Consider the following 27,875-nt stretch of genomic DNA (forward strand, 5'->3'; position numbering starts at 1 on the left):
TCCAGCTCAATATATCAACTCTAGAACGAACTCAGGGACACTAGGTAAGAGAACAGAATCTTCAGGGTGCCTTGGTCTGGCAAAAACAAACTTGTCATTGGCCACTGTCTCATGGATAACAACTTTCGAGGCTATCCTGCTGCCTTGTGAGTGAATCTGGTATACGATGCCATGTAATCACACAAAATTTACTAAAGTATGTTAGTGTCTAAGATATCATCATGTAGCTCTTGCACATATTAGTCTTGTAGGGAAGCTGACTTGAACAAGTGAAAAGGTGTCAAGGTCCGGTTCACGGGTGATCGAAGTCATGGCAGGGGACGTCAGGACCGGGGGCAAGATGGTGGGGTGGGAGCATGAACGGGGGTCCAGAAGCCAGGAGTCAGGAAGCCAAGAGTCTGAGGATCAGGAAGCAAGGAGCCACGAAGTCAGGGGTCCGAAGATCAAGAAGCAGGGAGTCAAGAAGCTGAGGTTCAAGGATAAAGAAGCAAGAAGCCAAACGCAGCAAGGCAGGAAGCGTGTTGCTGTGGCAAAGAGCCGAAGGGAAAATGCTGACCTTATATCCCTTCCCAGCTCTTGCCACCAGGTGCTGTGAGTTACCAATTGGCCTCACCTGTGAGGCCACGCCTTGCCTCTTCAGAACAAACTTAGGAAGGCCCCAGTCCTGCAAAGCCCTATTGTTCACAGGGCCTGGCTCCTGCACGCACACCTGCAAGAAGTATTTAAAGCGGAAGCTTGACATGTGTCTAGGGGAAGCTGTCAGGGAGCTGTTAATGGCTCCCTGATTCACTGTCTTCCACAATTCCAAGCAATGTCCATAGTTTCGACTCATGCTACAACAACCTGAAACCCCCAATGAGCTATACGCCAACTTGGAACTGGCAGAGCAACCTTAGTCTTGCTTTTAAAATTTCTGGTACACTCTCGCGACACATGGGAGGCACAGAAATGAATAACTAACTAGCCCACCAACAGACACAAACTTCCCAACGGGGAAATTATTTTTATATACTCATTAGTCCATGAATACTCTCAATTTTTATTTTTATTTTTTTTAAAAAAAAAACCAATTCCAGGCAGTGACTACAGCTCAAATATGCACTGTATTCTTTTCCATCACCACATATTATAAAATGCTGAATATAAACATTACTGTTCTGGATCCAATACATAAAGCTGTTGGATATTAATATTTCTCTACCTTTACTTTCTTATCAGCTACCTAAAACTGTCAGTGTTTTTCAACCAGAAGGTTTTTAGCTGCAAGAAAGAAAGCTATAAATAATTGATTCACAACAGTTTATTTCCTATTTTATACTCTGGTTCCATTCTGTCTTTTATATCAGTTGCAGGATTCCTCACACTGCCTCAGTGGTTTCTTTTTCATGTAAATATAGTTTTAGCCCGCATTTTTTAGAAATAGTATTATTTCTATGTTTTAGGTGCAGCAAATTGTCAAGTGTGTGAGGCTATTTTGTGCTGAAAACCAGATCCAGAAAATCTGGCTCGATATAATGCCTGGGTTTGGGCCTGAAATAGCTTTAGTTGCCCTGATGGATGACCTATATCAAGAGACAACAGGGGGAATGTGACGCTGCTTCTACTACTGAATCTCTCAGTGACTTTTGACACCATAGAGCATGGCATCCTTCAAAGTTAACTGTGTGGGATGGTATTGGAGGCATTGTACTCCATCCTGCCTGCATGGTCAGGTCCAGAGAACAGCATTGGGAGAGTGATCTTTGACTCCCTGGCACCTATGCTATGGCTTTCAGAAGAGCTGATATACAAAGCCCTGAACATTTTAGTTCCAGGATACCTTAAGAACCACCTGAGCTTTAACATCCCAGCTTATATCATATGGAGGAATATTGTTAGCTGCCCCTGTGTAACCAAGGCCCAACTGACCTCAGCCAGAAGTTTGGCATTTAGTGCTGCTGCTCCCAAGTTGTGGAGCATTTCCAGAAGAAATTTGGAAGGCACTCTCGCTTTTGATGTTCAGGAGACTTCTTTTTGTGAACAAGTCTATGCAGTTGTTTAAAATGTTTCTTGAGTATTTCAATGGTTTTTTTAAACTGCTTTTAAATGTTTTATGTACATTGCCCTGAAGTTTTGCAAGAGGGTGGTATGCAAATCAATCAATCAATAAAAAAAATCTATTGCTAAGCTCTAACAATGACAGCAGAAATCTCAATGCCCCTTAGCTGCTAAATTGCTTGTTTCCAGATAGGTCCAGTCTGTATCTATGGATGGAGTATTACCTATGGTTACTGCTTAAAACCACATAGTCCAACTATATTCCGCCAGAAGTAGAAAACTTTATATAGCAAATAGGCTGAAGTAATTTTATCATTTTACTTATTATATAGAATATGCATTACACCCTTTCTCTAAGGGGTATCTGGAGTGTATCTAATCTTATTCATTTCTTTCCCCCAGCCCCACATAACCCTGCAGGGTGAGAGAAATAATGAAACTGTTCCAAGCCCTCCAGAGTCCAAGTCCAAATTTGGCATTCTAATCACTTTGAAAAACATAACTCTCATCCTGTCCTGCCACACCTTCCTGCTACAACCAAAACCCAAGAACTTGGATTCAGATGGCAACGTTTCAGATGGCAATTTACCAATATATACATGTAATCAACTGCTCATCTGTATTGTACTGCCGATTGGCCAGGAATATTTTATTGGCCTTCCTTCCTTGTTGCTTTTCCAACATAATTTCTCCAAGCCAAAAAAAAAAAAAAAAAGGAAGTTTGCTTCTGCTTCCTGAATGTAGTCATCTCATTAACGTATAGAATTTATTATACAAGGAGCAACATCAGTTCAGGACAACTGCTCAGGACTTTCAACTTTTGTGCCAGTATCATTTTACAGCACCCATTAATACTTAGCTGAGGAAGGCATCTTGTAAAAATGTGTGAAATCAAAAAGCTCATGCTTCTTCTTGTGCACTGCAAAGTGGAGTTATTCTGCATGGCATTCTGAAATACACTGCCTTACCCATTTTCTACAGAATTACTTTACAGTAATAATTTAAATTCACTTTGCTCCAAAAGACCCCAGGCAAGCAAAGTTTCCAAGATAGTAGTAAAAGAGACTTTTTGTTACTAACACAGGCTGCTGTCCTAATTCTGGATACAAATGAAAGCTAACAGCTGCTTTTTAAAAAGCTGAGCTTTCAAACAAGTTCAGGAATGAGGAAAGATGAAAAGTTTTCTCAACAAAATATTTTTTTTACCATATATATATAAATTAAAAGGTGGGCATGGTCCAGCTTATAAATATTTTAAATAAATATTTACACTCTCACTGTTTGCTCTTGATAGAAGGAAAGTTGTAGCTTTTTCCTTCAGTTTTAATGAAAACAGGTTCCCATTAATTACAAATTTGTGTAACTGTTGCATATTGTAACCCCAATGAGCAAACAAGCCAGTGTACCAATCCAAAGTTTGATCCAACTGTGATATAGTCAAAAGTGAGAGATGCAACTTTCACCCTTCTCTTCATGTGCAGAAAAGCAAGAATGCAAGAAGGCTCACTGCAGGTGGCTCATTATCACCCAAATGATGGCTTTTGATGATCATCTGAACCAGGCTACTTGATTCTTCTGTGCAATTGCAATTATCTATACACCTTTGGTTATATTTCTACCAAAAAAGGCACAATGTTTAATTATTTTCATAATAAATCCTTTCAGGAAGGCTGTCAGCTACGTAAATGTAGTTATTCCCCTTATATATTTTTTATTTGAAAGTTTAGCTATTAAATCAGAAGAATTTTACCATTTTAAAAATGGGGAGGGGCAGCAATTATTTGCCAGTTTTTTGTGGGCAGGCAAAACAGTATCAAATTAGAAAACAATAATACCACGCAGAGTTAAAAGATGCAACTTGAATTTTCCTATTATCACATCAATTGTTTACCCTGGATTATAGAGTGGGTTGATGAATCACTTAAAACTGGGTGTTACAAAAAGTTAGAACATCATACTTCAAAAGTTACAAGACATTTTATGACTACATAATAAAGGCAGAAAGAAGAATTATAAGGCCCCAAATTTTATGAAATCATTGCTAGAAATATGGGATAGATATAAGGAAAGAATAAATCACCTAGAGGGTCTATAAAAGGTGATCCAGAATTTTATTTAAATAATATATAGGAACACTTTAGTAATGCAAACCAGTGCTTTTTCATACTTATAAAGTACTGTTAAACCATGAACATTTTGTTTAACTTTAGATCTAAAAATATTGCCAGATAACATAAATCTTTCATGATCTGAATATCTGCAACTAAGGGAATATGTAATCAAACTAAAGCATCAGGGTTTTCAAGTGAGAGTTTTGAAAAGTTTTACTTATCCAATGTAAGAGAACAGTATGTGTTAAGAATTCACATTCTGTGAGTATTTTTTGTGAAGAAAAATGAAGTACATGCTGAAATGGGGGCATACATTTTTATATTCAAAATGAATAGTTAGATGCAACTCTATACAGGTTGCCCCAAAAGTCAGTCCCATTAAAGTGCATGGGGCTTATCCCCAGGTTACACTGCGAGTACAAAGTAAGTAGTAGTGAAAGAATATGTGTGCCTGAACTAGAGATTGCATGGCCTTATTGGACAGGAGCAGTTTTCTACTCAGGTACCTAAATCTTATTTAAGGGCACTTGCTACTTGCCCAAGCCAAACACCCAGGTGCAAGACTGACTTAGAATGACAAGAAACACACCCCTCATGAGACAAAGACTTGTAGCTCAGTGGCAGAACACATACTCCGCAAGCAAAAGATCCAGGGTTCAACCCCTGGTGTTTGCAGGCAAAGCTGGGACAGATACCTGCATGAAACCTGAAGGGCCACTACTGCCCCGTGTCAACAGTACTGACCTAGATGAACCAATAGACTCACCTGATGAAAATCACCTTCCTATGCTCCTGTGATTCTGCAGATCTGGTCCTGACTACTCATTATGATTGCCCAATTCCTACTCCCAAGTGACACTGCAGATTAAATTAAAATGCCTATATGAAATGCAAACTTAAAAGGAAAAGGTATACAATAGTTAATAATAAAAAATATTGATCCACGCATATAAACCTGTATTTTCAACTCATTGTTTCTCTTCTTTCTCCTATTAAAATTCAGGACCGTTGCTCTAAGAAAAGTATTTGACATCTTATAGCTTGAAGAAGCAGAAGACCTCAGCTGTACTACATGCAGTCAAATGGGTTTCCTTCATACAGTTAAAAATAATTAGACCAATACTTTTGTATAAGGAAATACACCATTACAATCTCAGTGGGGTGCAACCTTGGCCTTTAGCTTGAGAAAGAGAGAAATCACCAAGTTACTTTCCTAATAAACAATGCAATATTAATAAGCACAGTTGGGGTCCAGTGTTCTGAAAACTCGCAGCAGGTATTGAAATTGTTGCTTGATTTAGCTTGGAAATTCACTATTCTTTATAAATGGACAATGCTGATTGCAAGCAACAGAAGGGCAAATGTAGAGCATAATCAATTAAAGGATAAAAAAAAGAAACTACCTAGTAACTTTGAAATAATAATTCTGCTCTGTTCTGTGCTGATCAAATCATATTTGGAGAAATGTACTGAGCTCTGATAACCATACTGTAAGGAGGACATTGACAATTTCTGTTTGAGGCTGTGGCTACGGAAGAAGCGCTTGGTGTGTTAATGCTGAGAACCCCACTATTGCAGGCTAAGGTTGTATATATGTGCAAATAAACCATATATCATAAAGACACCACAGTCTCCACTGTGCCTCATTCCTGAAGGAACCACAAAGCCTGGGATAGTGTCTGGAACCCCTGGAATCTCACACCACTCAGAGATTGGGGTGGCATGTAACGGTATACAGTGGTACCTCAGATTATGAACTTAATTCATTCTGGAGGTCCGTTCTAACCTGAAACTGTTCTTAACCTGAGATACCACTTTAGCTAATGGGGCCTCCCACTGCTGCTGCACCGCTGGAGCACGATTTCTGTTCTCATCCTGAAGCAAAGTTCTTAACCCGAGGTACTATTTCTGGCTTAGCAGAGTCTGTAACCTGGAGCATCTTTAACCCGAGGTACCACTGTAATTTAAAATCCATTAGGAGTTTAAAAGGCACACAAATTACAAGACTAGAATAAGCACTATGTATAAACTGTAGGCATTTATTTATAACCAGAAATTGAGAAAGCCTTCAAGTATAAACGGATGGCACTTGCTGTGTGCCAGGTCTAAGCAATTGGGATATTTTTCAGCTTATGGCAGACACTAGATTAAAAGTGCCATCTGAGAAACCTGGCCACTAATTGCCAAGGCACAATGGGATTCATCCCAGAATTATGTAAGATACTTTGCCAACACAGATGGTAAGGTTATCCAGGGGCCAAATTAAATGTGAGACCAAGTTCCTCAACAGTGTTGTTGTTTAACTGAAAAGCAGCCTGAGAAGGCTAGAAACCTGCCTAACATATGTATATTTGTTCTCATGCAGTGAAAATCAGCTTGTGTGTAACTTCAACTTTTCCCAGCCAATTTCTCATTTTAAAAATGTCTAATTTAGCCCTGTAGCTCAATGAGTAAAAACATATTTACAGTGGTACCTCGGGTTACAGACGCTTCAGGTTACAGACTCCGCTAACCCAGAAATGCTACCTCAGGTTAAGAACTTTGCTTCAGGATGAGAACAGAAATCGTGCTCTGGCGGTGCAGCAGCAGTGGGAGGCCCCATTAGCTAAAGTGGTACCTCAGGTTAAGAGCGGACCTCCGGAACGAATTAAGTTCTTAACCCAAGGTACCACTGTACTCTTAAGGATTAAAGAAAATAATGCAAACTGGTAGATAGTATTTTAAAATGTGGTCTTATTTAAGGAAGGCCCTTTAGTTTGTTCTTCCTCAGTAAAATAGATTACTGGTGACCATCCTTTCAAGAAGTTCTAAGCGTTGGATCAAACGTTAGAAAAGCCACATGGAAAGTTCTAGAAATCTTTTGCTTTTAGGTTATTCATTACATGGACGTGGATGATAACGTGGAGAGTTTGAGCATCAACATTTGCAGCCACTGATGCAGAAGTTCTCCATATGATTCTCCACTTTGTGAAAAACTTGGATATGTTTTTTTCTCTCCCTTCTCTCTCTCTCACACACCCCCCCCCCCACGTATTTCTATTGGACTTTCTTTGGTAGCTGTAATATTTGAGTCATTTGCAATTTCAACTTCTATGCAACCTATGGTAAGTAGCTTTTGAGGTTCAGAACTGCATCTAATGAATAATAAAACTTTGGGAGCAGAGAGCATTTAAGACATATCTGTTTCTTAAAGTAAAACCCACAATGTTCTTCCAAATCTTTCCAGTAATGATAAGCTGGTTTAGATACAACGCATGAAGATTTCTTTACAAAAATATTGTAATTTGGTTGAATCTTAAGAAGGATGCTAGATCATAAATAATTGCCTACCACTGAATTAGATCTGATTTTGATGATAAGTGAGATTAAGGAAAATATAAATTTCTTGGAGAATTGTTAGATTTTATTTAAATGAGCGGAGATAAGATTGTAAACAAGTGGGTAATTTGCTTGGAAAATTTTTTTTGTAACGACGTAAGTGGGAGCGGGAGATGCGAGGGAGTCCAAAGAAGCGACGACGAAATTATGTTATGATATAAGAAATGTTGTTTAATATTTACACATGTGTATTCAAAAAACCTTAATAAATATGCATTTAAAAAAAAATAGATACAACGCATGAAACAACTATTGCTATTTGCTTTATTATTTGCTTATTAAGAAATGAGCAAATTGTACAAGCTGGATGTCGTCTGGGCTTCTGAGAAAGAAAAGAAAGAGGAATCGCAATCTTCATGGGACCAGGCTTTTTTCCAGCAATATGGTCAGTCTGAGGCTTCTGACCCAGGGATGAGCTGGCTATAGGTCAGAGAGGAGGATACCAGACTAAACAGACCCTTGGTTTGATGCACAAGGGAAGCTGAGAAGGTAAAGCATCAGAAATGCACTACTCAAATGCCCGTGAATTTGTATTTGGCAAAAAAAGAAGAGAGTACAGTAATCGAGTCTGAATCGAGTCTCTCTGGAAGGAATGTGACTAGTTCTCATAAGCATGAGAGAGAAAGATCATTTGCAGTGTACTTCTGATTTACCTCCTTTCATTATAGTCAAGACTAAACTGCAGTTCTTCAGTTCTCTGTATGCAAAGGAAAAGAGTAAATGAGATGATTTCTCCCTTAACCTTGAGAAAGCTGGTTATTAAACCATTCTAGATTACCAAACCATCCTACCGGTGTACTGCCATCTAGTGTAGATCAAAACCACTCTGTAAAACTACGCAGAAAAAAGAATGACTAAAGAAAAATCTGAGACAGAAAGTAGCAGTATGACAACTCAACCACTTCTGTGAACTGTGTGTACTCTGCATTGTAAAGGCACTAGAACTTAGCTCTCTTCCTGATGGCTTAGCTTTCTAGGTGCACTGAGTTTTTTACATGGGTTAATCAATCAAATACATGGTGATGTACAATCAAATGGCTTAAACGGCCCAGTCCTGACAAGAGTTTTACAATGTTTGTCTCTTGGCTTGCTATGGAAAGATCCGTAGCTACTTTTTCTTTAAGAACAAAACTTGATAAGCTAGGATTTAGGTAACAACAAATCGCCAAATAGGAGAGTAAAGCACTGCTGAGTGGAACAGGAATGTGGAAACCAGGATTTCCTTATTCATTATCTCTGAAGTTTCTTATGCTGTTTTGCCACTGCCATTTTTGTTTAGAAATATGCTATCTGTATGCCACGATTGTATTATTGCTTTTCTTGTTTTATGTAAACTGCTATGGCAATTTCTTCTCCCAAGAGTAGAATAACAATCCTTAAATTAATTAAATAATTGAAAATTATTGTTAATTATTAAACAATTTCCAAAAGAGTACATATTTCAATACACTTGTGAGTTCTTTATAACCCTGGAAGATTTTGTAAATTTCTAATCCTATTTGCACTGAACATGGCTCCCCAAAACCACTCTATAGTTATGTTGTCTACCATAGCTACTACAGTCGTACCTTGGTTGTCGAATGCCCTGGAACTCGAACGTTTTGGCTCCCAAACACCATAAACCCTGGAAGTGATTGTTTCAATTTGCGAACGTTCTTTTGGAACCCGAATGTCCGATGGGGCTTCCGTGGTTTCTGACTTGCTGCAGGAACTTCCTGCAGCCAATCTGAAGCTGCGATTTGGTTTTCGAGGTCAAACAGACTTCCAGAATGGATTCTGTTCGATTTCCAAGGTACAACAGTATAAGCTAACTGTCATTCCCTCCAGTACCAAACTGAGATGTGCCAAGTGGGATATCCAAAAACAAGGGATGGTTTACAGTTCTACATACTTGGGGAACTCCCTAAGTATGCAGAAATGCATAACTTTAAATTTATGTATGTATGTATGTATGTATGTATGTATGTATGTATGTATTTTTAAAAAGGAAAAGCCACAAATGGCCTGGCATGGACCTACATACCTATATAACCTAGGGGATATTGAAAGCATAGAAACACAGGAAGGCACCTTACAAAAAGTCAAACCATGATCTACCTAGATCTCTATGCTTCACATAGTCGCTCTCTGCAGTTTCACGCAGGAGTATTTCCCAGCCCTAATTGGTGTCAGGGAACTGAAAAAGGAGAACAGCTCATTTGCAGATCAGAGAAAGTCAGGGAAACACCAGCTAACTTGCAGTTAAGTTTCTTTAGTAAGGAAGCAGAACAGAGAACATACAGAGACCTCGGCGGTATGCTCCAACCTTGTTGTTGGGCTTGCTTGTACTTCACACTTCACCCCATTCCCTATGTGTCAGGCTCCTCCCTCTGTGCAGGCATGTCCAAAGTCCACTTCGGGGGCCTAATTTGGCCCGCTGGTCAGTTTAATCCAGCCCCTGCAGCAGTTTATTTCCTGGGGTAAAATCCTAAAAAAAACACCTCAACAACTTCAACTTCAACCCTAAAAGAAGCTCATCAACTTTGGGGTAAAATGCTAAAAACTCAACAACTTCAATCCTAAAAAAAGGTAAACAACTTTGGTCATCAGCCCTCACGGCCCTCACTTCATCAAATCTGGCCCTCTTTGAAAAAAGTTTGGACACCACTGGCAAGGAGCCCCAATGGATCCTCTCTGTTTCTGCCTTGCTCTCTGCTCTGTGAAAGGAATCAGACGCCTTGGGGGGGATTTTTTTGGGGGGGAGGCTTTCATGCTGTCCACAGAAAAACTGTCAAGGTGGCTCTGTGGTGAAGCTGCTGATCTTTGTCTTTGCTCTGTGCTGGGGCCCCTGCCTGTTTCCTCCTTTTCCTCACCCTCCAAGCTCCCAATCTCCAGTACTTCCCAGCTCTTCCCCTCCTCTCGGGTGTGTCCATTTGTCCACCACCAGGATCGAGAATCCAAATCTTCTACTTCGGCTTTCCCCCAGGGGGCAAGGCTCTCGGTCCTACGGTTTCCACCACTTCTCATCTAGCCAGTTTCTGACACCTAGGGAGCTGCCAGGGAATTTATCTGGGATTCTTGCATACAAAGTATATGCTCTCCCCCTGAGTTTCAGCCCAGTTTATCCATGGAATGTTATGGTGAAAATTAGGGCAGAGGGAGACAGTGGAGGAACGATCTCTGTTCAGGCTCCCTAACCTTATCCTGGAAAGCGTGATGAGGTGGGAATGCTGTGAAGCTAAAAAATTGTCGCTAGGCACTATTCTGCAACGTTATCAGGAGGGAGCGACTGAGTGAGTTGCTTGTGTAAGGCTACCTAGCGGCTTCATGGCAAAAGACTGATTAGGGCAGATTATTCTGCCGTATTGTCAAGAATTAGTCCCCAGGCACAAACCAGCTGCATGCATCATAGGCTGGCTTCATTAAGATTCATACTATTCAGAGCTTCACAACAGCCAACAAGGAACTGCTCAAAGTTCTCAATCCAAGAAGCTACCCTGGTAACTCATGAAAAAAATAGTGCGTTCCAGCCATGCAGCTTCTTCCCTTCAATCTCTTTTGCCACTGATTGGGAACAGCCAAGTGCTGCAAAGTTTGCAAAATTATTCTGGACTCACATGCTAATATTAAACAAGTGAAGCCTTTGTCAAGTGGGGGGCGGGGGCGGGCGGGAATCCGACATGCAGTCTGATCCAAGTAACAATATAGTTCATACATTTCAAATATCTTTAGCATTTCTTCAATCGAGACACTGCAGATTTTTATCAACAGATTCCCCATGAAGTGATCAAAGGGGGGGGGATCTTTAAGGTGCCAGAAGGTAAGAGTAGTATCAGTTACTGAATTTCCAGCAATGAAACCTTCTTACTATGCATGATGTTTACTCTGCAGCATCTGTTTCTTGTTGAGCAAAGACCTCTTTTACAATGATGATATAAGCCCTGTAGCTTTTCCACTAAAGGAAGCATCACAGCATAAATTCAGACATCTTTATAGAGCAGTATCAATAAGTGTATCCTATCTATTCAGAACATTCTAAAGAGCTCATTACTATGATGCTAAAATCCCTCTCCTGGTTTTCTAGGTTACTTTTTTGGGGGGTGGTAGTGCATAGAGTCAGGTTTTATTCTGTTAAGCATAGTACAATTTTTAAAAATAAGATTTAGGTCCAGAGATATATTTTTTGCCGTGAAAGTTTGCAGGCTAGGAACAGAAGAGGTAGTAAAACATTTTACTAAGAGAATGTTGCCAAATATGTATATTACAGTGGTGCTCCGTAAGACGAATGCCTCGCAAGACGAAAAACTCGCTAGACGAAAGAGTTTTCCATCTTTTGAGGTGCTTCGCAAGACGAATTTCCCTATGGGCTTGCTTTGCAAGACGAAATGTCTTGCGAGTTCTTGCGAGTTTTTCCCCTTTCCCCCCCTTTTCTAAGCCGCTAAGCCGCTAATAGCCGCTAAGCCACTAAACCGCTAATAGCGCTAATCCGCTAATAGTCGTGCTTCGCAAGACGAAAAAACTACAAGACGAAGAGACTCACGGAACGAATTAATTTTGTCTTGCAAGGCACCACTGTAATTCAAATATATGCAGGGCAATTAGATGGCAATTACAAGGAAGTAAGTCACAGAAGTCTGGCTGGCTCACTCCCTAATAAGTGTACTTGGAACTGAAATTTTTACACACATAAAAGGCACCAGATTCCATGTGTTGATGGTTGAACTTTGTATAGTTCCAGGCAAGCTTTGTACCTGAAGTTGGCATGACTGCCAAAACACCATTCTGTACTACATAATTGTTGCAACACTTATGATATACTCCAACTTCGCAGCAGCAAGCAAGTGCGGCTTGCCCCTATTGCCTAAATGAAATGGGAGAGCAAGCATAGAACAAATATAGCACAAGCTACAGATAATTCCATCCTGTGTTTGCTCTACCCTGCCAGGATCAGCCGCCACCACTTATCTTTAATTCCCTCTCACAATAGCTCTCCTCTTCCTTGCTGCCCACTTGGTCTATAAGGTAGGAGAGTCAGATAGCAGTGAGAAGATGGGAGAGAAAAACTGGTGCTGACTGTGGTGATCACACAGGGTCCCCAGACGTTTCACCGTCTACTGATCCCTGTGCCACCACTTTATTTCTCGCTGCCACCACCTAGGCCTTATCTGGTACAATACTGAATCCAGTCAGGATTAAATTGGTATATAAACTTCTGCTTATTTATTGCAGTTTAACAAACGTGTGGTTTCATAAATGGTATTGGTCAATTACAATCATGGGGTGCCTATCCAGACCTATAACATCCGCTACCTGCTCTTACTCACTAAACCACCTCTCAGATATTTACTGTATTTTTCGCCCCATAGGACGCACGGCCCTATAGGATGCACCTAGTTTTTTGGGGGGGAAATAAAGAAAAAAAATTATTTTCCCCCCCCCCAGGCATGGGGCTGGCGCAGGGGAAGCCCGAGCTTCCCCCGACCCCAGCCCCCAGAACAGCCTGCTATCCACAAGCCTTGGGAGCCGCGCCGGTCTCCCCAGGCTTGCGGACAGCTGTGCGAAGCCCAGGCACGCTCTTCAGCGCGCCCGAGGCTTCGGAATACAGGCAGCTCTGCCCAACCCTCCGGAGCCCGGCACAGCTTAGCGCCGGGCTCCGGAGGGTTGCGCAGAGCTGCACGGAGCCCGGGAGCACAGGCAGCTCTGCGCAACCCTCTGGAGGCCAGCGCGGCTTGGCGCCGGGCTCCGGAGGGTTGCGCAGAGCTTCCTGAAGCCTGGAGAGCGAGAGCCTCTCGCTCTCCAGGCTTCACCGAAAGCCTGTATTCGCCCCATAGGACGCACCCACACTTCCCCTTCATTTTTGGAGGGGAAAAATTGTGTCCTATAGGGCGAAAAATACGGTACTTGTCTTCCTAGCTCCTAACTCTTCCTGACTCAGCTTATTCCGCTACACTAACTCAACCTCCCCACAGACTCTATCCCAATTCACTCCCACTCCAACCAACCACCCAACTCCCAATGAACTCTTCCTTTTGCCCCTCCCAGAGCTGGTTTTATAGTCCCTCTGACTCCACCCGCCTGGGTTCTGATTGGGTAACCTGTTTAACTATTTCACCTCCAGCACTCTCATATGTTAACGTCACACTGACATTTAAAAAAAAAAAGTTTTGAGCAGCACAAGGAACGGCAATACTAGCACCATTTTCACTCAGGAAGAGTCTCCGTCATGAATTACGTCAATAAAGTGTCAGCGAAGAGCAGACAACCACACAGAATTGCTGCTGCACGCTCTCCCTTGTTTAGTGTGTTCATCTTTTCTTGAGGAAGCAAGGAGTAAGTTCACACACTCAGACCTCTTTTGCTGGATGTGAGGCATTCTTTCATCCTTGAAGTCTAAGATGCCCAGTGTGCATGTGAAAAATTAAATATTATAGGGCCACACTTGTGGTCCTGTGTTAAGGGTAGTAAGCAGAACTGCATTCTGCCATTATCTTGAGAAATGGGGAGGGGGGGCAGAAGTAGGTTCTATAGTTTATACCTAGAAAATGTTTGATATGCAACTTGGCAGTGTAGGAGAGGCAAGGTTGAAGGTCTGGGTTAGGTCTACCACTCTGTCCCTGACAGCCATCCATCTTCCAAGGTAGTGGTGAAGCTGGAACTAACCATAGGATAGGATACCATACCAAATCATATCTATATTGCCTAAATAACATGTCTGTTAAAGCTGTCATCTTTAACAGCTGTAATTTTGCAGCTTTTGGAGCTTGACAGAACATGAACAGCTTTTAACACAACATGTTAAACTGAAAGTTTTATTAATTGATTTGCATTTTAGCTCTAATGAAAATAATCCAAATATGTTGCCATCTAAGTAAGGGGCACCTCGCATTCTAAACATGCGAAATGTTAAAACAAGACTGCTTCTGAGCATGGGTAGAATGTATGTTCCCATCAAAAAGCAATAATGATAATCACATCCAACCATGTATTTTAAATGATGGAAGGAATACAGTTTCTACATCAATGATTACTCATATTCGTACCAAAATAAGCTGGTAGTTAATGTATTTTCAAGATCCACATCGGGCAAAATCTAAGTTTTAAATGTCATTTAAGATCATTAGAAGATCAATTAGCATTTGAAATCAAGGGGGCTTTAAAAGGGTGGAAATCATGGTCATATTACTTTCTTTGATGTAAATACTGATACATTATAATTTTTTTACATATTTTCTATCTCATAGTCAATAGAAACATTTGTCTTGGGGCACAACTCAAACCCTAACCACTGCCGAGTGGAGAATAAGGCAGATGTGTCTCAGGAGAGTAATTCAGGTATTCAGCCATGGGCTCGCATTTGACCCCTTCATTAATTCAAAGAGAGCTGTGTCACAATGAAATATCTACTCTGAAAATTATGTAAAACACTTTGTAACATTTAATCATGTTATTTTGTCACTCTGAAAGCAACAATAAAATGTTTTTGGATAAGCTCTGAGTAGCCACACTAGCATTATTTGAAAACAAAACTAGTTTCTAGCACTTTTTTTAAAAAAAGTTAAATATCTTGATATTATTCTGAGAATTTGAGCCAGTAGAATTTAATATTTGCTGCTTGCTTCCATCTACTAGGCTTCTCTCACGCACTCTTCAAGATTGCTGCATGGGACATATTAAGTGAAAAAGCTGTAATTGCCAGAAAAAGCTGTGTATTTCCAACAAACCTAATCACAGTAATTTTCAGAACTGAAAAGGGGGAATAGTGACACCTAGGTATTTGAAATATTTTTTTTTAATCCAGCACTAGAAATGTGCATGATATTTTACCCTGCAGATAATTCTGAAAAGATGCACTAAAATTTTACTTTGTTTCCACTTCTGAACTGTAGTGGCAACAGCTACATATAGTGTTCGGCATTACTTCCTCCTCTGTGCAAAACCAGAAGTGATAAACCCATGGCAATGTTTTGCTGTCTGAAGGTATCCAGTACAGTGGTACCTCAGGTTAAGAACTTAATTCGTTCCGGAGGTCCATTCTTAACCTGAAACTGTTCTTAACCTGAAGTACCACTTTAGCTAATGGGGCCTCCTGCTGCCGCGCTGCCGGAGCATGATTTCTGTTCTCATCCTGAAGCAAAATTCTTAACCCAAGGTAATATTTCTGGATTAGTGGAGTCTGTAACCTGAAGCGTATGTAACCTGAAGCGTATGTAACCTGAAGCGTATGTAACCCGAGGTACCACTGTACTGTATTAACAGTGGAATAGTAATGGGATGAACACCACCCTTGTCATGTCAAATGAGTTATTGCCCTCTGGGAGAGAGTGATGAGAGAAGCCCCATGTTGTTCTGTGGCTTGGAGCCAAGAAGTGAGACTTCGTTTGTGCTGTTACAGACGCTTCAGGTTACAGACTCTGCTAATCCAGAAATAGTACTTTGGGTTAAGAACTTTGCTTCAGGATGAGAACAGAAATCGCATGGTGGCGGTGTGGTGGCAGTGGGAGGCCCCATCACCCCCAAAAGGATGCTAATTGTTTTATGGATAACGTTGCATATATTTATTTGGAAACCTATAAGTTATTGATATGACTTGACTTTTGACAGTCAAAATATGAACCGTAAAACAAAACTGGAAATTTTGACAAAATGCTGCACTATTGTATGAAGAGTTAGGTAGAACTAATGCTTTACTTCATAGCAACAGAGTGAATCAGTAATTAAGAGTAGACCAACCAAGAAAAACAACAGAATAGTACAAGGCAAACTTTATTGTCTCCATTTTGGCACATATTTAATCAACAAACCAACTTCCCCATCTTTACTTGCCTATAGTCACCTTAGGTGAGGGCTGTAAGTGTATGTATTAGAATGTGCATTGTGCTCATACAAACCCCTGAGCTGAATCAAGCCACTTCAGAGAGATTTGGGGGGTCTTCCAAGGTGCTAAGCAGGTGCACTGAGGCTGCTCCTGAAGCCTTAGGGCCACTTCAGACTTCCAGAAGTGCCAGGCAGTCTTGAGCAAGTTGCCTATTCAAAATGTTGCGTTTTCCCCAAGCTCACAATATAAATGAAAGGGGGCAATGATCTGTAGTTTTGTGTCTAACAACTCTAGTTTCCAAGGAGACTCAAAACTATTTTCATTCACCACAACTCCCTAGCTGCAGTGCCTATCCCCTCAGAAAGGCAATTTGTATTCAAATTGCACACACGACAGAGGCAGCCCCTAGGTAAATAAGGTGCAAAACTGGTCCACCCAATTTGGGCAGTTAGAATCCCTGATTGGAAGGAACACATGGTTCAATACATGGCTCATGAGTTGAGACGCCATTTTGCATCTGGCTCTGCCTCCTTCAACACTGTTCTGCACCTGGCTTCTAGTAAAAAAGTAGATCTTGCAAGCAAGAAGAATGTCCATGAATGTCTAGAACAGTTTTTGAACAAGTGGATCAGAAATACAACATGGACATGATGCAACCTAGGGGAGTTTCAAGTTCGCTCCCCCCCCCAGGGGGAGTTGCCATAAAAGAAAGGGAATGAAAGAATACAGAGAGAGGAGAGAGTCGGAAAGAACAGAAGAAGAGACCAGAGGAACTGAGGGCTCACCTAGACTTTGCTTGCCTCACAAGCTCTATCAGAACAAACATCAATCAGATTTTTTCTCAATTGGCATGTGCCCTTATTTAAAGCTAAAGAGTGGGTTTTTCATGCCTAGAAAGTGTGGGTCCAGCATAAAACCACTCACACCCATGCTTTCTAGGCATGAGACAAGTGTGGCTGAGCCCTGAGACAATTGTGGTACAAAATAGTTCTCATGCTGCATGTTTTGTCTTAGGGAAGGTCCCTGGTCTGAACAAGTTGAAGGCTCCTGTTCTAGAATGAATGCTATTGCAGTCCAAACAGCTGAATACTTTTTCCACAAAACATACTGTAAGAAAGCAACTCCCCTAAGTAGTAAGATGCAGAGGATAGAGCAGAGTTCAGATATGTATCTTCAGGACTTCTTACGATTAACTATTAGCTTCAGTCATACACACCTTGGTTACATCCATGATAGATTCCTATAATACTTTAAACCATGCAAGTCAATTTGAAAACTTCCATTGGTACAGATTGCAGCAGCCAAGATGCTTGTGGCAGATGAGAGTTTGAACTATGTGATATTAATGTACCAGTTGCAATGGTTCTGTGTTTGCTTCTGGGCTCACTTTCAACTGCTAGTTTAGTTCTTAATGGCCTTAAATAGTTGGGGTCCAGACAGATTGCCTCCAGCACAGGCCTGGAGATGAACTCAGAGGTTCTGCTAAGAGCTAAGAGCTATCAGGTTGGCAGGTACCATGGACAGAGACTTTTCAGTAGTGGCCTCACAGGTCCCTGGAGAGGGAGTTCTTATGGCACTCTCACTAATGACTTTTAATTGAATTGTAAACACTCTTTTATTTGATTTGGCATTTGACTTCTGGCTTTTTGCTGGCTTTCATGTTTTAATTGCTGCTGTTTTATTTATTATTTATTTTGATAATTTATATACTGCTTAAATGCAGTTGTCTCTAAGCCATGCACAAGTAACTTGTTTTACAAGTTGTCTGCAGGTAACTTGAACTTGTTTTTGTTTATTTCATTATATTTTTGCTGGCCACCTTCAGAGGGTTTGCCCCTTAATATCAGGTTATAAAAAAACCAACAAACTTTGTGATTATAGAACAGTTTTGATGCTACTGTTTGATAAAGGTAGACTTATGAAAAGTCTGTCCTGACACTTTCCCTTTTAATTTTTAAACAAACTTTAAGTTACATCCAATAATCAATGTGATATCAATGTGCTTCACTTCTTCAGGATATTCAGCAGTATTATAAAGTCAACAGATTCAGAAAGTAAATATTTCATCTCTTCCAGTGATGCATTTACGTTTACAGTCTGCCCTCCAACAGTTTCGGGACAGGTGTCATATGTTTTATAGGTATATATTAAGAAAAGAATATGATGAGCTCATGTCCCAAAAGGGCTGATGATAAAATACTTTTGCTTGGCTGTGACAATTTCCGCAAACACCAATGCAGAGGGAACAGAGAATTGTAACTCCAGATGGAAAACTAAGCAACATTATTTGGACAGATTTTTTTTTTTAAAGTTATATTTTTAGTGCATTTATTGCAAGAATAAACCTAAGCTTAGCACAGTAGCACAGAACAGATACCCCAAGAATCTTTCACGTGTTAAATGTGAACTCCATTAAGATCCACTGGGTTTTTCAAATGAAGAAGGACATTAACACCCATGTGCAAACAATCTTTTGTGGAGAAGCAAACTGAATTTGACCACCCCTCTTACCATTAAAAAAAGAAACTGTGACCTTGTAAACACATTAGCTGAAGAGCTGTGTCAACAACTGTGAGAATGGGATGCTGAATTAGATGGGACATTGGCAGCAAGCTCTTCTTATGTCCTTAACTGACACATTAATACAGAGCATGTAACTCAGATAATGGTTTCACTGCACATAACGCAGGCCTACAACTAAAACTAAGCAAGTCTGGTTCAGTAAGCTGCCTCAATGTTAGATATGTATCCATCCTGTCCCGTCCCCTGCAGACTCCAGCATAGCATCCAAAAGGTTGCTAGTCATAGACAGAGGCTCTGTTTAAAACAACTGCCCATGAAACACACAAGCGGTCTCCAAAGGCACTATAGTTGCTGGGAGAATTTTATTTATTAAAACCATTTCTATCCCAAACTTCTGCCTCAAGTTGGTTCACAAGTCTCAGACAATCCCAAAGTACAAAAATAATCAAAGAAACAAAAAACAAACACATACAAATATTACAGCAGAAGGACTCTGGGTACACAAAGTAATATTAGGGTCAGCAAAGCCACATATCCAAAACCCTGTTGGATTTTTATTTTTTTAAGTCTCTAGCGCAGAACAGAATGCCATAAGCAGAAGCATAAGACCAATCTGTTGAGGGAGGGTAACCCAGAGCTAGGGCACCACAACAAAGATGGCTATGTCCAATGTTCCCACCAAAAGAGTCTCTGATATCAGTGAGCTACTCAGCAGGGCTTTCCCCATTGACATGAAGATGCATGTATTTGTTTAGAAAGACTTACAGACCACCACCGCCCTCAACTCAAAGCGCTATACAAAATAAAACTGAACCATTTTAGTAAATAGAACAGTAGCCACAAATTTGAAAATTAATAAAAATACTGACAAAAATAAATGATCAACAAAACACAGATAAAAAGTAGAACATTCTGAAGGAGTGCCTCCACCCCTATCATTTTGCCCGGACACTGAGGTCCAGCGCCGAGGGCCTTCTGGCAGTTCCCTTGCTGTGAGAAGCCAAGTTACAGGGAACCAGGCAGAGGGCCTTCTCGGTAGTGGCACCCGCCCTGTGGAACGCCCTCCCACCAGATGTCAAAGAGAAAAACAACTACCAGACTTATAGAAGGCAGCCCTGTTTAGGGAAGCGTTTAATAGGTTATTGTATTTTAATATTCTGTTGGAAGCCGCCCAGAGTGGCTGGAGAAACCCAGCCAGATGGGTGGGGAATAACAACAACAACAACAACAACAACAACAACAACAACAACAACAACAACAACAACAACAGACTGCACTTCAGTAATCCAGTCTTGAAGTTACCAATGTCTGAATTACTGTGGTTAACCTTTCCTGATTCAGGAATGATTACAGCTGTGGTACCAACTGAAGCTAGTAAACCAGCCTCACTGAAATCTCTTGGGCCTCCGTTACAAAGCTGGATCCAGGAGCAAACCCAGGCTGCCTGCCTACTCCTTCATAGTGAGTACAATTCCCTCCAGGGCAGGCTGTTGGCCAAGTTCTCAGATGCAAGAACCAATCACCCACAGAGTCTCTGTCTTGCCAGGATTTATAAGTAGCTTAATATGGCAGGTAGGAGTCCTTGTAAATATTGTTCCTGATACAGGAGGTAGTAAGGAAGAGAGTAATTAAGTCTAGATAGTATGTTAGAGCAGAAGTCAAAGTTGAGAAAAAACTTAGTAATTGCACACTCAGTGTTCAACTGAAGCACAAAGATTATTCAGAAAGTTATTTTTACACCTGTAAAAAAAGCTGGAATAATAGATTTATTTGTAAGCATGCAGATTTTGGGAACAAGTGGCAAAAAACAAATAGCACCATCGTGCCACCATCTTCCATTGGCCTACCTCTCTGGAGCTGTTTTCATGAGACACAAAGCAAACTGATAATAATTGGAGGTACCAGGGAGAGTCTGCTCGTTTAATGTTTGCAGTCCATATTTGCAGGGAACCCTTTGGACATCAAGGAGATGGAACCAAATGAGCTCCCATTGCTCGGTCCCTGCTCCTGCCAACCTAGCAGTTCGAAAGCACGTCAAAGTGCAAGTAGATAAATAGGTACCGCTCCGGCGGGAAGGTAAATGATGTTTCCGTGAGCTGTTCTGGTTCTCCAGAAGCGGCTTAGTCATGCTGGCCACATGACCCGGAAGCTATACGCAGGCTCCCTTGGCTAATAAAGCAAGATGAGCGCCGCAACCCCAGAGTCGGCCATGACGGGACCTAATGGTCAGGGGTCCCTTTACCTTTACCTTCCAGTACAAGTAGCAGTTGGGGGTATTTTGTGGGAACCGTGAAAGGGTTAAACTCTCCCTGTCCACTCCCTGTGGTTGCAATGCTACCTCAAGTTCCCTGTGACTGCTGTTTACATACTAATATTTTAAAGTGCATGTTAACTACATTCATACAATTAACTTTGTGTCTAGTTTGGCCCTCAAAGTCGATTCGCATGACCACCATTCTCAGGGTGGTATCCTTAAATCACTGCAACCAGCAGCTGCCGCCACATGAAATGTGAGGAGCCTTTTCAATATCACTGCAAAAAAGGGGCAGATGTGCAACATGTTTTCTCCTGGTCACAGGTAGGAAGCTGGCAGCAATTTCAAAAAGCCTAATGGGTGCATGAGTTGTCCTCAGCTGCTGCTTAATATGCCAATCAGTGAAAATCCATAAATGACTTCCCATTATATTTTGTTTGATTTGTTTAAAAGTGCTAAATTGCAGTCATTTCCTAGTCACAAAGCCACTGCACTAGAGTGCTCCAATTTCCTCTATCCGTAGTTCCCTGCTTAGCTAAAGCATAAACACACAGGCACCTCCACAAAAGCAAGTGAATAGGAAAAATTACACTCACTCCACTCTGTCTCTCACAAACAAGACTTAACTCAAACCCTTTCAAACATTTTTTAAAAGACCTAAAGCTTACTGAGACTTGGGAAGGAAAAATCTGCCAAACAGACGTTCGCATATGGAATCCAGTTATGCTTTTCTTTAGTTCAAATCACTTCCTACTTATCGTTCAACACAACATGTACTTTGTGAGATTTAAGGATGCCGTCTAGCAGTATGCAGCTACAGTTTATTTTTTTTCATTTCCAAATGTCTTGAAGTTTGTACAGTACACTTATGCACACCGAACCTAAGAGAGAGTTATTTAAAGAATTTTTCCTACTGAGAAGCTTCTTGCTTTTTTTTTTCTTGTTGAGGTTTATCTTTTCAGTAGCCTTTGGAAAACTGAGACTCTTCTTGCTGTTCTGTCCTCCACTGAAATGTGTCCAGATGGAGTCTGTTTACTTTGTAGTTAATGAGAATGGAAGGAAATGTAGTGATGAAATATTAAAAACCCTTCCTTACTCCTAGCATTGCCTGCTTTAATCTTGTGCAAAGCTTCCTTCAACAAACTCTGTGAAACCTTCAAAGTCAAACAGCATCACTCTCTAAACCTTTCTTTAAAAAGCAAGAAAGGTTGTGGTTTTGGGGGGCTTCAAATAGTTTCAATAGGCAGGAATGGGGAGCTCCAAACTTTTTGCATGGAAAAATATTAAAACCTTAAATATAGGAACCCATTCACCCATTTCCAAAGACTGACAATTGCAACAACCATAATATTAATAAGCTGATAGTGACTTGGTGCCACCACAGTAAACTTCAACTTGATCCTCTTGATTTAAGTTACTGGTTCTAAGTAAAATGATCAATAACAACTTGCATCAAGAAGACAACTTCTTGGAGTACTAAAAATACGGGTTGAGTTCCACTTCACACATGCATATTCATTCAGACATTCAAGTACAAAGTGATGATATACATCAGCACATATGGAACTTTTTTCGTATCACCCAGTTTCAAGTTAAGGAATACTTTCCCAGGAAAGCAGTTCACATATTTGGCTTTGAGTTACCAAGAATAGCAAGCTGGTGGGTGGTGAACATGAATATGTGTATCTGCCTTGGGATGAAACAATGTCGGGAGTTCTTAAAATTATCTGGGAAGAGCTTTCCCATCCTGAAAAAGTCAAATTTGCCCTCCTAGTGGTATTTCACTGCACAGGCGCCCAGTGTATAAATGGTATACAAATCTCAATGAATTTGTTCAAAAAGTGTTAATAATAATAATAACTGTATGATTTATACCCCACCCATCTGGCTGGGTTTCCAGGACTATGTTCTGTTGCAAGTCGAAAACACATTGGAAACTGAGGGCTTAGGGGCTCTTCTTTTTCCTGCCACACACATTTAAATACTACGTATACAGATAAAGATTTGTGGTATACTTAGTGCAGTGATAATTAATGGATAAGTTGTAACTTATTTAACTACTTTCCACATGGAAATTTCTCTTCCTCTGCAGTATGTATGAGCCTAAGTGGGCTTTACAAGATGAGATTCTTTGCAATGAGACATTTCTACACATGACTGCCCGCAGGACTGGGCAAATTAATGCAGAATTCTAAAAGGGACCAACTACATCTTTGAAGCAATGAAATAAAGAAAATATTTTCAATTACCTAGCAACACCCAACCTCCAAATCCAAGCAACCAAAGCCAGCACTGTCAGGGATCGAGCCTGACTAGATACGCAGGGCTTTGGGGGTTCCCAGCAGCATCTGGTTGGAAACTCTTCGAAAGAGAATGCAGGACTGCATGGAAAGCTGCCAGGTTCCCCCTGTTCTTCCATCCTTGCCCCTTGTCCTTTAGGAGGGAGACTAAAATGCACTCTGCACACGTTTAGAGACCGATTTAGCTCCATCTCTCACTGCTGAGCCTTCAAAAAAAAGTTTATAAATCACTTTTGTGAACCCTGGAGTGGCTGGGGAAACCCAGCCAGATGGGCAAGGTATAAATAGAGTCATATAATTGTAGAGTGTTAAAGCTATGGTTTTCCCAGTAGTGATGTATAGAAGTGAGAGCTGGAGCATAAAGAAGGCTGATCGCCGAAGAATGGATGCTTTTGATTTCTGGTGCTGGAGGAGACTCTTGAGAGTCCCAAGGACTGCAAGAAGATTAAACCTCTCCATTCTTCAGGAAATCAGCCCTGAGTGCTCACTGGAAGGACAGATCCTGAAGCTGAGGCTCCAATACTTTGGCCACCTCATGAGAAGAGAAGACTCCCTGGAAAAGACTCTGATGTTGGGAAAGATGGAGGGCACAAGGAGAAGGGGACGACAGAGGACAAGATGGTTGGACAGTGTTGTCGAAGCTACCAGCATGAGTTTGACCAAACTGCGGGAGGCAGTGGAAGACAGGAGTGCCTGGTGTGCTCTGGTTCATGGGGTCACGAAGAATTGGACATGACTAAATGACTAAACAACAACAATTGTAGAGTTGGAAGGGGCTCTAAGCATCATCTAGTCCGACCCCCTGCAATGCAGGAAAACGCAGCTGCCCCATAAGGGGATCGAAACTGCAACCTTGGCGGGATCGGCACCATGCTCTAACCAACTGAGCTCTCCAGGCTAGTCTTAATAATAAAATTATGATTATTAAGCGTTAAGCCTCCACCTTCAGCTTCTCACCCCCGGGGAGAAGAGCATCGGGGACTTACTGTAGAAGATGTACTCGGTGTAGCTGCTCCAGATCTTGTCCTCTCGGTACTGGTTGATGAAGGCGGCGGTGCCGGTGGAGTTGCAAGCCACCATGTGGAAGCCGGCTTCGGAGAGGCGGTCGAAGGCCTGCTCCAGGTAGGTGAACTTCAGGTAGAAGCGCGACGTGTACTTCTCGGGCGGGCGGTCCGGGTCTCGGCTCTCGTTGAGCGTCTCGCCGAAGATCTCCTTGGCCAGGGCGATGCGGCCGCACACCATGATGCGCGCCACGCGGCGGAACTTGGCGTCGGCCTGGTTCTCGCGCAGCGTGGTGTACGAGCCGCGGTAGCCCACCGTGAGGAAGCCGGCGCGCTTCTCGCCGGCGCTGCGCTGCTGGGGCTGCGCCAGCAGGAGCTCGCCGCTGCCGGGCGAGTTGGCCTCCTCCAGGTCGCTCTGGCAGCCCTCGTCGTTGAGCGAGCTCTGCTTGGCCACCTTGGGCGACAGCAGCTTGACCAGCTCGGCCAGCTGGAAGTACTCGGCTTCGCGGAGCAGCCGCTCCTTCTCCGGGAAGTGCTCGGGCAGCGCCAGCTGCTTGTCGCGCAGGTAATCCAGCACGTACCTGAAGAGGAAGCCGTCGCGGTCGATGAAGAAGCGCGCGCGGCTGTCCCGGGGCAGCTCCCGCGGGGCGCTCCGCCGCGGCGAGAACATGCGCGCCAAGGTGCTGTCCGGCACGCTCAGCAGCGTCGCGTGCTTGGTCACGTACACCTGCCCGCCCACGTTCAGCTCCACCACCTCAGGGAAGGCGCCCGCCGACAACGGCGCCGACGGAGAGGAGCACGACGACACCATGTCGCTGATGGGCAGGATGGTGGCGCCGCCGCCGCCGCCGTCCTTGAGGGCCATGGCTGAGGCGCTTTACCTCAGCGGAGAGCGGGAAGGGACGGCGGCGCCCGCCGCTCCGCGAGTACCTCGGGACGCCGCGCGCGCAGCAGCCGCGGAAGGCAGGCGGGGGGGGGGGGGCTCGCCCAACCCACTCGCCTTCCTCCGTGGCCACGTGCGCGCTCGTCTCCCCCTTCCCGCGCCCGAGCGGCCGGGCTGCTTTCTCCTCAGTTGGCCAAGAGGCCACTCGGTGGCACAACCTCGATTGCGCGCGCGCGCGCGCGCGCCTCCCCCCTTCTCTCTCTATGCGCCTCGGGCGATTTCCTCACACGAAAGGGGCTGCTCGTCCGCTTCTCCCGCCTTTTTTGCTCCTCACAGGGAGTTTTCCCCCCCAGCCGCGGGACGCCTTTCTTGGGAGAAGCGGCTTCTTCCTTTCTGAGAGAAGCGGTTTCCTTCGTTGGCTCCCCACAAGACAGGTCCCGTTTCGTTCAGCGCTGAAGGAGTGGTGGAGGAGGAGGAGGAAGAAGACCCCTTTATCCCCCCACTTCCCACTTAGAGGGCTCGAATCTTCTCTTGAGGAGAATCTTCTCCTCAGGAGGGAGCGCCTCACTCCTGGACATCCCGCGCCCCGCTCTCCCCTCTTGCCGGCGCCCCGGCTCCCTCTGAGGAGGAACAGGACTCCTCCCGCTCCTCTGCCGTCAGCTAAATGCACCACTCCGCGGGTTCTGGCGCAGCGGCGTGCCACCAGCGGCGCCTTCCGGACCGAGCAGCAGCGCGGGGCGGGGGGGGGGGGAGAGAGAGAGAGCGCAGCGCGGGAAGCAGCTTCTGGTGAGGCAACAGCGTCGTCCGCTCTCTCTCTCTCTTGCTCTCTGCCTCACCAACTCCCAACCCGCCGCGACGGCAACTCGAGAAAGGCGCGCTGACGTCAAGCCTAGCCTGCAAAAAACACCACGCGCGAAAGAAGCGGCCGGGACGTTGAGAAAAAGAACAGCTGTCGTGTTTCTTGGGAAGCGCGGACCGGCGGGAGGACTGGGCAGGCGCGGCTCGTTGCTGGGATGAGGGAGCGAGGCGCTGGGAAGGGGAAAGAGGTGGCTTTGGGGTGGCGCTGTGGGTTAAAGCCTCAGCGCTAGGGCTTGCCGATCGAAAGGTCGGCGGTTCGAATCCCTGGGGCGGGGTGCGCTCCCGCTGCTCGGTCCCAGCGCCTGCCAACCTAGCAGTTCGAAAGCACCTCCGGGTGCAAGTAGATAAATAGGGACCGCTTACCAGCGGGAAGGTAAACGGCGTTTCCGTGTGTGGCTCTGGCTCGCTAGAGCAGTGATGTCACGCTGGCCATGTGACCCGGAAGTGTCTCCGGACAGCGCTGGCCCCTGGCCTCTTAAGTGAGATGGGCGCACAACCCCAGAGTCTGTCAAGACTGGCCCGTACGGGCAGGGGTACCTTTACCTTTACCTTTTAGAGTCCCCCCCACCCCACCCCACCTCTCGGTTTATGAGTGAGAGGATATTGGAGAGGTGAAGTAGAAACACATTGCGGAGCTGCTCCTCCAGATCAGGGGCCGGGCCCAGGAGGGTTCACCTGCAACCCGAATCTAATCAGGTTTATACGGAAATATAAGGTCCGCTGAGCCCCATGATACTGTAGTAAGAATGCAAGGTTTAGGACGGCAACCTCTTACTGCGCATGCGCCCGCTCCCCTGAGTGTTTTGACTCTGTCCATGGTTGGGACCAGGGTTTAGCCAATAGCAGCTGGGGACATAGCTGTCAACTTACAGATTTGAAAATAAGGGACCAGCAGCCTCGAAAATGGTGTAGTGGTTAAGAGCGGTAATCTGGGGAACTGGGTTCGCTTCCCTGCTCCTCCACATGCAGCTGCTGGGTGACCTTGGGCCAGTCACACTTCTCTGAAGTCTCTCAGCCCCACTCACCTCACAGAGTGTTTGTTGTGGGGGAGGAGGGGAAAGGAGATTGTTAGCCACTTTGAGACTCCTGAAGGGGAGTGAAAGGCGGGATATCAAATCCAAATCCAAATAAGGGATCAGCAGCCAAAATAAGGGTTTTTGCTTAGCTTATACAGAAATCCGGCACTGATGAAGCCATGCTGCTTTTGCTGCGACTGACTGTGTTTTGCAGGGGGTTGGACTAGATGACCCTAAGGGTCTACAACTCCCACCAAAGAAGAGTGGCAGACAACTGATGAACAACCTCCAGATGGCAAAGCTTACAGGCAGAATTAGAAACCAGGAAGAGGACCTCTTTAATAAAGAATGGGGAAAGTTTCTAATTTATTTGAAAAGCTATTGGTAGGATTGACAGAAAACTTGTAGTAAAAATTTGAACTATGATTTATAAAAATAGAGTTATGAAAGGGATGCAGAGGGGGAAATCACTACATTAAGATGCTGCACTGGTTGGAGGGTATGCTAAGCAGCACGTCGGGGCTGCCGTCGTCCTGGCGTGAGGAGTTCCATCGGCCCTTCCCTGCCCGAGAGGGAGGGAGGGAGAGAGACTCTCGCCCACGCTGCCCACGAGCCCGGCATGAGGCAGTTTCGGCACTGTGGCGGCCCTGAAGTGCTGCCCTTCTGCGTCCCTCCCGAGCCGGGCGAGCATGAAACCCGGGAAATTTAAGGGACATTATC

At 43.6% G+C, this 27,875-nt stretch overlaps 1 protein-coding gene across 1 annotated transcript in view; it reads right to left on the reverse strand.

Moving 5' to 3' along the window:
* The window catches only part of KCTD8 (potassium channel tetramerization domain containing 8), a gene marked incomplete at its 5' end in the record, with an annotated part of 46,067 nt that extends 20,804 nt beyond the window's left edge, over window positions 1–25,263 (reverse strand). Inside the window, one exon of the mRNA XM_079989810.1 lies at window positions 24,384–25,263. Coding sequence (XP_079845936.1) covers window positions 24,384–25,263 — 880 coding nt within the window. The remainder of the gene's footprint in view (window positions 1–24,383) is intronic.
* Between the last annotated feature and the right edge of the window lie 2,612 nt (window positions 25,264–27,875).

Source organism: Podarcis cretensis, assembly GCF_951804945.1.
Source record: "Podarcis cretensis genome assembly, chromosome: 9".
In the NCBI taxonomy this organism is placed as follows: domain Eukaryota; kingdom Metazoa; phylum Chordata; class Lepidosauria; order Squamata; family Lacertidae; genus Podarcis; species Podarcis cretensis.